The 12,445-nt window shown below is 40.6% G+C and overlaps 1 protein-coding gene across 2 annotated transcripts in view; it reads left to right on the plus strand.

Annotated features, from left to right (window-relative positions):
• Positions 1–540: 540 nt before the first annotated feature.
• LOC130183419 (solute carrier family 66 member 2) overlaps positions 541–12,445 on the plus strand; it is a 30,487-nt gene continuing 18,582 nt past the window's right edge. The window contains exons 1-3 of one of the 2 annotated variants that reach the window (XM_056398798.1): positions 541–1,864; positions 2,579–2,712; positions 5,860–5,910. In XM_056398798.1, the coding sequence (XP_056254773.1) occupies positions 1,662–1,864; positions 2,579–2,712; positions 5,860–5,910 (388 nt within the window). In that variant the 5' untranslated portion in view covers positions 541–1,661. The remainder of the gene's footprint in view (positions 1,865–2,578; positions 2,713–5,859; positions 5,911–12,445) is intronic. The other variant, XM_056398799.1, reaches the window with a different exon arrangement.

Consider the following 12,445-nt stretch of genomic DNA (forward strand, 5'->3'; position numbering starts at 1 on the left):
CAGAGTCGTGCTCTGAGGATTTGCTTGGGGGCAGTAAAAAACAGCACCAGGAGAAATATCACTTTGGCTCTGCAGGAAATGGCCGATGGCCAACTACAAGATAAGTCTGAGGGGACACAAAGGAAATACAAAGACAAGTTTTGGATGGATAGTCAAGAACATAGCTGAACAAATGAAAGTTAATGACATTGAATTTTGTCCAGCTGTGCTGTTCAGCAGTATTACAGATTTAAGGATAATAATTAGAGTGACTATATAGAGCTTTGTACAGACTGGGGTTTGGTGAACATCAGAGGAAGTGAAACAATCATCTGTAGTGACCCAGTGTCAGCACTGTCGAGCATTAAAACAGGATCAGCCTAATTTAATGCTAGCCAGTGAGGGAAAACATAACGTTCATGTGGGCACCAGCACACCCAGGAATCCTGGGAAATGAGAAAGCAGGCAAGTTAACGAAGGAGGTGGTTAGGAGAGAATATGTGGATATTAATATTAAACTTTCAAAATCAGAGTGGCTTGGAAACAGTATAGTGCAACAAAAGGAACAATACAAAGGGCGCCAACTACAGTAAAACCACATAGAAGAAGAAGCAGCTTTTTTTAAACATCTTTATTGATAATAGACATATCATAGAACACAGACAAAATAATCACATATAAATAAAGAAGTCATTAATACACACAAAACAACAGTAGCCTACACCCAGGGGGAATGACAAAAATAAAATAATTTTTTTTTGAATTAAAAATTGTTTTAATGTAGTGTTTGGGTTCATTTTCAAATACTATACACAAAGGTATAAAATGGATGAATTTGGATATGGACAAATTTTGCCAAACTGATTATATATAATTATTTTAAGTTTGTTATTATTACTGAAGATACCCACAGTAGCCTACATTTTCCCAGTAGAGAGAGTCCGATAAAAAGTCAATGGTAGAAGAAGAAGAATAAGAGGAAGCAAAAGAATAATAAGAAGAAGAGGAAGCAGAAGAAGAAGATCTTTGTTTGAACCATCCATGGTTAGAGCGCGTGACGTATGACGTTTCCGGAAGTGTGGGCTGGCTACACCATAGGAAGAAAATCAAACACTGAATATGGGCCAGTCAGTGATGAAACAGTTGTAGTAAAAGGACGCTGCGCTAGTATATAGTTTTTGATTCAAATTTCCTGTCAGTTTCAAGAGCTTTTAATACAGTTTCAGGAACCCTGGGAGTTTTTCCTCTGAGTAAACTGCAGCCTGTCAAACAGCGCTAGCTAGCATCAACAGAAGAAGTGTTGAATCAGTTTATCAGCTACAGCCGGAGAGTGAGCGATGTTGTTGTGTTGCTTGTCGGTACAGTAGCTAACAAATTCATGTTGTCATTGTTAGCTCAGTTGTTTGTAGCGATTACTGTAACGTTAACCCTCGGCTCATCGTCTCTGATGCTCTGCTCTGCTTATGATGGCGTGGCAGTAGCCGCTGCTTTGTCTGCATGAGCCGTGAAAGGAGTATGCACAGCAAACACGGATGTTTCTCTCTTCACCCTCTCAAACTCGCTACAAGAAACCAGAGGAGGATAAACACCGTATAACAGTCTCCACAGAGTCAGCTACTGCCAGCTGACATCACTGTGTAACTTCTTTTCCCGGGTGTTGGACTGGTGAGCAGCGACTGAACATGGAAGATGAGCTGTTTGACCAAATTGTGTCCGTGTTTAACCAACTGGTGTCGTGGGTCGCTGCTGGTGCCATGGTGTTCGGTGGGGTGGTGCCGTACATCCCCCAGTACAGAGACATCCGCCGGACCCAGAATGCAGAGGGGTTCTCTACCTATGTGTGCCTGGTCCTCCTGGTAGCTAACATCCTACGAATACTATTCAGGTAACAAATCACTCCCTGGATGTTTTCTAACGCCAGACCAACTTCTGTTGCCACTTAAATGCTCTACTGGGTATCAGCCGTAGTATAAACATTGCAGAACAAGACTTGATGTGTTTCAAGAATCATTGAGATATTCTCTGAAATTTAGCATATAAATTACCCATTTAGCAACTTGTATAGCATTTAGATATCAAATTTGGTTTTCACTTCTTGTTGCCACCTGTCATAGTACCAGAATTTGATCAAGAGTATGTATGTCAAATTAGAGTAGTCCTAAAGAGATGATTGCATCTTATTTATTAAGTTATGTCTGAGTTTTAACCAGCTATGTAACAGCACATTGGCCTTGGGCTGGGCTCCCTGAATACAGGGGCCTGAAAAAACCCTTCCTAAGTGTAAATTCCCTAAGAACAAACTGCTATCTACTGCAGCTATCTGACTATTTGTTGTTTACTTAATGTAATTGCTCAGGCAGCTGGAGGGTGAAACACTGTGGGGGCCCATATTGGCCACAGGGACCCTACTGAGATAATCCTGGCGAGGGTAAACAAAGTGATATTTGCTATATCTTCTTAAGTTATAAATAAAAAGACAGCTTGCACACACTGCGGCTGAGTACCGCCACAGATACTGTAAGAAAACAGGAAAAAGAAGCAAGTGCAGCTGTGTTATCTTAAATATTGTTTACACATTCTTCTTGTTTTTCTCCTTCAGATTTGGCCGCTACTTCGAGACGCTGCTGCTGTGGCAGAGCATCATCATGATCGCCACCATGCTTATCATGCTGAACCTTTGCACCAACGTCCGCATGGCCACCGAACTCAACACCAAGAGGCGCTCCTTCATAGGTCAGAAATCCTCTGCAGGGCCTCTTTACAGTGCAAATAAAGCTCAGTTACATCTGCACTGTGTGAGTGAATGGGTCAGTGTATCCTACAGTATGAAGTGAAATAGCGAGTATGTGTGGGTGTGTACATGAGCGACAGAGAGAGAGAACGTGTGATAGAGATATGATTGTGTTTAAAAATACCTGAGAGCAAGTGAGGGTGAGTGTGTGTAGGCAGGTGCATGCGTGATCGTTGAAAGAAATGTGTGAGTGTGTGAATGGATGTGCATTAGAGAGTGTGAGCATGCTGTTCACAGGTCACCTTACCTGCCCAGTGATCCACAGGGCCACTCCTTAAGTTGGTCACGTTTGAATAATCCAGTTTCAACACTTGCACAGGTGCTGCAACTATAATCACAAGTGAAAAGTGTTGCCATTTAACTACACTGGAGATTGGTGGCTGCAGAATGGTGTGCGGGACGTGTTTGTTAATGCAGGTCATTCAAAACAAACAAATAACTTTGGTATCATATTGCACCTCAATGCAAAACACAAACTACAAAGGTTTAACTGTTGTTTTAACACATATTTAATATACATAACTGTTAAATGAACTGGTATTTAGTTATTTAAAATGATCATATCCATCTTACCCAACATTTTTTCTTGCCATTTCCAAATTTTAATTAGTAGGCAGGTACCTGTCTAATAAGGTGATAGATACTTAATTTATTGACTGTGAAATATCTCAGAGTACATTTAGTAAGATAAAAATAGTTTTCGTTTTAGACAGAGAACTTTTTTCTTCTTTTTTTTTTTTTTTTTTACAATTCTCTTAATACTAATACTTGCATTACAGATTAGATATTAATAATGGATCCAAATCTGTCTGACTCTTATGCGCCCTTAAGAAAATTGTCCAAAATGTCTGCAGTTCAAAACCCACTGCCACTGCTGCCTAATGTAATCTACTTTCTCAGTCTTGTAGAGTTATTCAGTAACCTGCATGCTGAAACACAAGATGCTATTTGTTCAACTTACATCCTTATGTGCACAAGTGTATAGGGAACAGCCGTCAGTTGTTTTATAAGTCATGCGTTTTAAGGCTGTGTCACATGTTGTAATCAGAGCTGGGGTTTTCCATCATACATACTGTATAACTCCAGGACGGGATGTTGAGCCGTCTGAAGACAGGGAAGGGCAGGATACAGTAGAAATGAGTGATAAATATCTAGAGACTCAGTGTCAGATTGCAAAATGGAATCGAAGGGGAACTCTGGAATCACAGAAACTAAACAAGGACAGAAAGCACAAAATACAGTTTCTCCATTCAAAGAGGAAAACATGGCACCTTAGGTCATTTAGCCATATTGAGACATTGTGAGTTACGACACAAGTGCAGCAAATAAAAACAAACATTTGTTTTCAAATGTTACAGATGGTTGAATGAACTAACATGCAGCTGAGGTGCTTTCTTTACATGAGAACGTCTCATGTCTGTCTGAAAATATGCAGCAATATTAGCTGATTAGCTCAGCTTAGACTGAAATTAGAGGTAAACAGCTATCCTGGCTCTGTCTGCAGGTAACAGAACCCACCCACCTGCACTTCTAAAGCTCACTAACATGTTATAATCTTGTTTGTTTAATCCCCGGAAAACTGAAGTGTAAAATGTTAAGTTTTAGTTTTATGTGGGGTTGTGTTCAGGATAATTTCTTGGCTGAGAGCAGTAACTTCGTGAAGTCACTGTCATGTTGCCAGCTGGTGTTTCCCCTACTGTTGCCTTGGAATGCAGCCCGCCCCCCCCAAGAAACCAAAGGGGGGAAAAAAGTAAAAAAAAAACAGAATATTTTATTTATGTAAATTACCTAATTTATGTGCTCTTGTTCCATTTCAGCTCAGTGTGAGTCTCTGCGCTTCTCTCCTCTGCTTTCTGTTTGACCTCCACACACACAGAGCAGAGGAGAGACAGGTTGAGAACTCGTTATTAAGTGCAATCAAAGCTTTTCAACAAGTGTTATAAATCCCTCTAAAACCAAAAATGGACAGATGTCAACCCCAAACTGTCTGAAGGTCAGGCCAAATATATCCCCGGTTTTCAAAAGTACACAATCTGGCTACAGTGAAGTGGATGATAGCAGCTCTGCTGCTGATGGCAGGGGAACTATAGTCCTGAGAGTACGTGCAGCAAAGCAGCCAATGTAGGGGAAACACTGACCAGCAGAAGTGAATACGGGTATTTCCAAGCTTGTGAAAGCTCAAATCAAGTTTGTCTTGATGGCATTAAATGTTCATGATTAAATAAGCTGAGTTAAAGTTTAAAGAATAAAATCCTACTGTAATATTTAGTATGAGTTAACTATGAAAACTGAAGCACATCTGCTTCATCAGGACTGTGTGGGGAGTGGTTTGATTGACAGTGGCCTGGAAAAATTCAGTTCAATTCAGTGCAGTTCAGTTTTTATTTATGCAGCACTGAATCATAACCAAAGTTATCTCAGGACACTTTTCATGTAGAGCAGGTCTAGACGATACTCTTCATATTATTATTTACAGAGATCCAACAGTTCCCCTTTGGGGAGCACTTGGCCACAGTAGCAAAGAAAAACTCCCTTTTATCAGGGAGAAACTTTGAAGAGAATCCGGCTCATGACGGGCGGCCGTCTGCCTCGACTGGCAGATGGAAGCAAACATCCTGAATTCTGATTGGTGCACTGAAGCATGGGACATCACCTTGTTCCAACTGAGCCCCGCCCTTTCGGACCATTTAAGAATAGCACAGGAAAAAAAAAAACACAAAGAAATCTCTTGAAAAAAATCTGGTGTTCATGTTGGGCCACATGGCTAATAGCAAGGATAGCAGGATGCTTGCAAAAACTCTGCCATTGGGAACTGCTGCCCTTTTATGATCTTTTATGCCAAATGCTCTATAATCAGTGATGTAACTAATCAGGAAATCAGCAGTTTTGCAGTGTCACCAATTACTCATGATGACTTGAAATGTCTGAGCAAATGTCACAGAGTATTACAAAGTCATGCCCACATTCAGTAACTGATCAGGGGTCAGCTCTGGCTTTGCTGAAAAAATGAAGAAAACCAAGCTCTTTCTTTCTTTCCCTCTCTTCCATGTTTTTTTTTTTTGTCCTTTTATTTATTTTTTTGTCTGTAGCAACAGACAGTAAGGACGAGGAGGTCAGAATCCCTAAGAGGCTCTTTCTGGGTATGTACAGAACTTAATGTGTCTGCCATGAAACATCAGTTGTAGTTCATCTGCCTGTCCCCCTCCATCTCTGTGTCTCATGCATGGCGACCCGGCTTGGCTGTCCCCCCACAGTCCAGCCGACACTAACTGACGATGACTAACAACATTTACAACATGTTTAGATGAAACATGTTGTCGTGCTGTTTTGTCCACATTCACTGTCCGACCATTGTAGCCACTGCTGTGATGCTTTCAGTGCATGTTACCCTACACACCCTCAGTACAAGTGACGGATACATTTTCACTGAAAAACCTGTGTGGATTTGATTTTGCATGTTATTTGTGCTTGAAGGAGCTATTTGTAAGTTATTGCCATATAGCTAGCGTTAGCATTAACAGCTGTTTACTCACCAGTCTAGAAGAAACGCTCAGCATCAAACTTCATTCCTTTACTCACCAAGAGCTGTCTCTAGAAGTGGAAAGCAACGCCAATGTTAACTCTTGTCTCTATCACGTCTTCTGCTGAAATTAGCATGCTAACCAGCTAGCCTCGACCCGTCTTGTCACTTTCCGATAGCAACTCACTGTGGCCTCCAGTCTTCCCTGAAGACGTAGTGGTGCTCAGAGGGCGTATCATAATTTCTTGTATTATAAAGACGATTGGTGAAGCTCTTGTCAAGTGACAATTAACTCCAACCACTCCCTGAAAGAAACCACGTTTGGCAGCAGAGAAAACTTACAAATAGCCCCTTTAAACCTGCCATTTCTATGAAATGACAGTCCAGGAAGAAATCAACAGCTCATGTGTTCTGAACTCACTCATTCTAGTCTTTAGTAATCAATGATTTACAGTGGACTAACCTGTGATAGTACAGTTTCAAAGCACTTACTGACATCTTCTAATTCAAATTTTTCTAACTTTCTGTTTATGTTTTTACGGTGTGATATGCAACAATTGTTTTTGATATAAGCTCTCAAACCAAATGTGTTTTTATGTATGTTTAATGACCCTTAAATTAATGCATGCTTATCTTATCATGCCCTGAAATATGAATGTAATGTAATGTAATGTAATGCCTGATTTTTGCTAGTGGCTTTTAATCAGTGTTGCCTTTTAACTGGCTTTTTAAATGTTCTTTGAACTACACTTGGTTTCACCGTAATACCTCTTTTACAATTTATAAGTCAAGAAATCTGTGGTCTGGGATGTGCAGAGAAACTGCAGTTATTAGTCTTTGTGTCTCTATCTGTACTTTAAGGCAGATTTTGTCTTTTCTCCACCAATAGTGTGAGCTTGTTGAAATGATCAGTTTATCTTTCTTGAGAGGATATTGAACTTTAAACATGAAACCTGCTGGTGTCTGATTTAGAAATAAGGTTTGTGATATTCTATATTCTTTTTTTATTGTCAACAAATCCCATGAAAAGATCCAAATGAACAATGAATTGTTTTGCCTGTGATGCCAAAGACTGGTTTATCTTATTCCTCCGCGCTAATGAGCTCCATTGTTGTCTTAAAACTTTTAAACTTGCCTTGAGAAGGCCAAGCGGTCAAAATATCACTGAAGCTCAGTTTGCAGTCATTTTCATAAACTTTTGAAAACACATCAGTGGATCACACTGTTACGCTGATTCCCATGTTCCTTCATTACCATAAACTTAGGAACTCTAGTTTAATTTAATTCCAAATACACCATCCTGCTGCTGTGAGCACTCACTAGAGCACATAATGCATATTAATCTGCAGCTGAAAATAGTCCCCAACATATTCACTATTTATTGCTGTCTGAGTAACCTTTGATAAAAACTATAGTTTCCAGCTGTTTTGGGATGTTGATCACTGAAACTATGTGTGTGACCTGTTTTTAAAGATTTACATCTTCAGAAGGAACAGGTAAGGAAGTAAGACAGTACACTGTTTTGGTCTTTGGTCAACTTAATATTTAGTTACCATAGGGCAGAAATCTGCTGTGCTGCTCACTTTGGGTTCAGGCTGTTAATGTTGCACTTCAGTGGTCCACGGCCAGTCAGTGACATCACAACCCGTGTTCTCCGTCAGCTGCTCACAGGCCTTTTTTCACAGCACTCGTGACAGTAGGAAAAGCACATACTGTTACTGATACCATTAACCCTGGCTCCGTTCTTTTAATGTCCCAGTGAGGCAGCGTGCACAATGCCAGGACCCTGAAGCAGCTAAATGGAATTCAGCCATCTTTATTTTTTTATTATTTACATCGGTGGTTTTCCTGCTGTGACAAATCACAATGTCTCCAGTGAAAAAATGCACGTTGAGAGGCGGCTTGTAGTGCAGCAGTCACGTTTGATCCTGTAGAGAAACTTGCTTTAAGAGGCTCAGCTACACTACATACCAGGCTTAACTTCTCCAGTTTTACAAAGGCAAAGCTTCACATGATTTGAATGAAAAAGAAATCTGACCTGAAATTCTTAAGCTGTGCCCCAATTCTTGACTTCATACTTATTATATCGAAGCAGCTTTGGATTATGTATGTCACTATGTTTACTAAAAACATAATGGTTGTGTATTTTTAGGTTTGCTATTGACTTCTGCACCATAATACTATAATTCACCAAGGGAGTACTCACAGCTGAAACTTTTCTTTTTTCTTTGTTAAATGTCAGTGACAGTGGCATTCTGAAGTTTGGTTTCTGATGATGCATGTGTTGTGTTATTTCCTGTTTATATAAAACTGTAAAATATATTTATTTTTTATATTCCACAAACTAAAACAGTCAAAAGCTCAGTATATAGTGGACACTGTATACCATATGTATGCATTATGGATTTGGGAAACAACATTACTGAAGAAAAGGCTGTTGTTCCTGGTATGGACACTAGAGGGCAGTAGAAAACAAATATTTGCATGATGTCAAAAGGCACAGTACACTGGGCTGAGTGTGTTATAATAATAAAAAATTCTCCTCTTGGGACTAGTTAACGCAAACTGGTATGGAAGAGCTATCTTGTAGTCTTTTGTTGGATGTTTTCAATTAGATAAGAACAGAAAAGCGTTAGCAGGTTTCACCAATGTTGTGGCTTTCTGTGGTTCAGAGGCACCAGAGGAGGAGCAGGGTATTTGCTTGTCTCCAGTGCCCAGATGTGGTGCTGCCGGCTCGGTTTGCCCACATGTTGAAGCTGGCTCCGGATGGTCATCGATCAGTGAGCTCTGCCAAGAGTCATTACAACTGACAGAAAGTCATGTTCTTTGATCGTAGCTTTGCTGGTGTGCGCCTGCTCATTGATCTGCTAGAGGAAATATCAAGAGTGAGCATGTTGTACTCCACGATAGAAAGCATTAAAACACCCAGGTAGAGGAAGGGAAGACATGGGGGGGGGGGGGAGCAGAGCTGTGGGCTGTGGATTGGTTAGACAGAGTTTCACTGGAGCATTTGCGGTTGGTTTCAGGGCTGTTAGATTGATGCAAGATCAGAGATGCTGCGAAGAAAAGGCAAGTTATAGAGATCCTCAATGTGCAGAAACGTCAAGCATCAAACTGGTGTCAGTGTGCAGGTGGACCAGCTTCATTGTGGCTTTCTGCAGGGACACCATAGTATTTTTAAGTCGGCAGGACAAATTTCTCTGATTGTTCAGTTTGTTCCCTTTATGTTCGCTGAGCCTTAATCATGTCACTTTTTTTTTTTTTCTCATAGCACAGAATCATTATCTCACCAGGCACTTTTATCAAACAGCTGGACGCTTGTACTCAGAAAGAAAAACACAATGTAGCTTACTTTTAATAGAACTTCATAGGATGCCCAAATAAGGATGATTTATAATAGATATGACTAGCTGTGAGCATTTCACGTAAAGACATTGTACCTCGTAATTTGGCAGCTTTAGATAACATCCTGTAACTGAGAGTGTACATAGTCTCCAACAATGTTTGTGGTGCTGTAAATAGCCTACGGTCACTACTAATGGCCACATCTGTGCTACACAGTAAGTCTTTTGGAGCATGTGTAGTTTTAGGTCCAAGACAGGGGATAAATCCTGGTGTAATAGCAGCTCAGTGTGATTTATATGGAAGACTGCCTGCTGCAATCCTTTAAGGAGATTAAAAGATCAGATCATTTGGCTGTGTCAGAATCAGACATGCTGGTGATCGCTCAGGTGGAGGTAAAAGGGTTTGGGGGGAAAAAGTAAGATGAAATATTTCAGGTAAAAGTTTTGGCAGTGACAGTAGGGAAAGTTTCACTATGTGTAATGTGGGCTTGGGTTAAACTTTACTTTTAGTTATTCGAGAGGCCTGAAAGAGGAAAACCCTGATTAGATTTTTCAAAATCTCCCAACAGCATAAAAATGAATTTGTCTGAGCAAGCAAACCGTCAAACAAGGCTCTGCTCCATGATTGAATTTTTTTTTTTTATGCAAACTTATGGGCGTCTGCGGTTTCAGACTCCCGGGTAGCTTTACCTGTTTATTCCCAAGAGGCACAAGCTCTGTCTTTAAAAACCACATTCTCATTCACTTTCCGCTCAATTAATCTCAGGTTTTGAGATTATTTTACAGCCGTAAATAAACTGTGAATTGAAATTGTAGCATTTATTCCTGTCACCGCCTCTAAGGTTCCCAGGATTGTACACACAGGAAAATATTTTTAACTAGAGAAAAATAAAAAGGATCAACTTTAACTGGATCTTGCAGAACTTTTGCATTCTTTAGGAAAACTTTTGTGAAACCTTGAAAACCTTTGCAACTTTTGTTTGAGGCATTTCTCACAGAAAAACCCAAAAGTTCTCTCAAAGGGTTTGCGAGAGTCAGTGTACTTCCCAAGTACACTTGGGAAACAGGGAAACATCAATGGAGTGGACACATCGATGGGAGCAGTTCATAAAATTTTATTCTACCATAATGTTGTGTTTTTCTGCAGCTGTGGAAATCCGCCTCCGTCTTTTTAGACTTGGATGTTGCTTGGATGTTAGAATTGTATTTGTCATTAAAAAACAGCGACTTAAGAAAGACAGCAAGCTCAAAACAAATGTCACCTTGTCACTCGAAACAGTAACGATAGAACATACACCACATTTTACTGTGAAATCTCATCTGGTTGTTCTGCAGGGCTACAGATTTTTTTTTTACTCCATGTCCAAGTCAAAGGACATGGAGTAAAAAATCATCTTTATTAGTTAACAATATTTAGGTTTAGTTAACTGAGCCGCTCAGAGGCCACTGACAGCTGCTGGCAACTTCTAACTTGTCTGAATGTTTTCTTGCATGTTACTCAATGCATGAGTTGACGCTGTGAATCCATCAATACACCTTAAAAGTCTCTATGATAGCTTTGACCAATCCATTTCTTTTTAGTGGCTCTCTTGCATGGCATACACTTTAGGGATGATTGGATTTTCAAGAGCTTAAAGGAATGTATTTGAATTTCAGAGGATTTATTGAACTGTGAATATTCTGTCTCCGCACTTGGAGAAAAAAAGTGGCGGAGAGTCATTCCAGTGCGCTCTGGCAGCACTACACCAATGCTTGAGTGGTCCTGTACCGCATAAATGTTGGTGTAATGATGTTACAGAGCTACATGGCAGTATAAGAGATTTAAATTCATTTCTACGGTCTTGTAACGACTCATTAGTCATTCTGCTCCCACAGGGCGTCGGTACCTGTGGCTTCATTGGGTTTGCCATCTCAGAATAAATCACCTTATCCCGTAGGTGCAGTTATCTGATCCCTAAGGGGAGGTAGAGGCCTCACTTTTACCCTGGGTCCGTTTTATAGAAGAGACATAGCATTTAGTCTAGGTGGCAGTGCAGAAACGTTGCAGTGCTTTGGCTTGGCAGTGAAAACCTATTAATCATTTTGACAAAGCTCCCAGTCCAAATTTCAGAAAATGAAGCCTGTTGAAATCCAAGGTTCAAATTCCCTGGTCATTATAACTGTCTTCCATAGTAATGTTCCTGCTTCTCCCACGGCTGCTTTTGAGTGACAGCAAGCCATTATTGAAACTCCCCCCGTAGACTTTTCCAGGGCCTAACTGAAGCTGACTGGGAACAGTTGGTAAACAAGCATTGGAAATCTCCATCTCCGACCTGTGTCTTCCTACACATGTACCACGACTCTGTGGGTCTTCAAACTGAGCTGCATGCAAGATGTTTGGCCACCACAGGGAGTCTATTGTATGCAGCTCCAGTCTGTTCCCACACAGCGCCACCGCCGTTGCCACACAGTGCAGAGATTAAAGAGTGAGGAGGAGAATGCTGCAGGGTATACAAGTGGCTCAGTGAGAGATGGTGTATGGCAGGGTATGGCTCAGGTACAGTGCTGTGATACGCATCCCCTTCGTGGTCAGTGTGAAATGAAGTGACACACTGCTCTGCTCACAAGATACTGTTCTGACAGAAAAAAATTACTCAGAATTGGAGGTGTATGCGCCCGCTGCTGTCTTTGAACATCTGCACATACAAGATTAGGAGATGATGACAGTTGAGCGCTGGCACGAAGGAGTGTAATTACTGAAACATGAGGCTGAGACAAGGACTGCATATACTTGAACAGCATGTCATATTCACAATGCCTTTTTTTATTTTT

The sequence above is a fragment of the Seriola aureovittata genome, chromosome 16 (assembly GCF_021018895.1).
Source record: "Seriola aureovittata isolate HTS-2021-v1 ecotype China chromosome 16, ASM2101889v1, whole genome shotgun sequence".
In the NCBI taxonomy this organism is placed as follows: Eukaryota; Metazoa; Chordata; class Actinopteri; order Carangiformes; family Carangidae; genus Seriola; species Seriola aureovittata.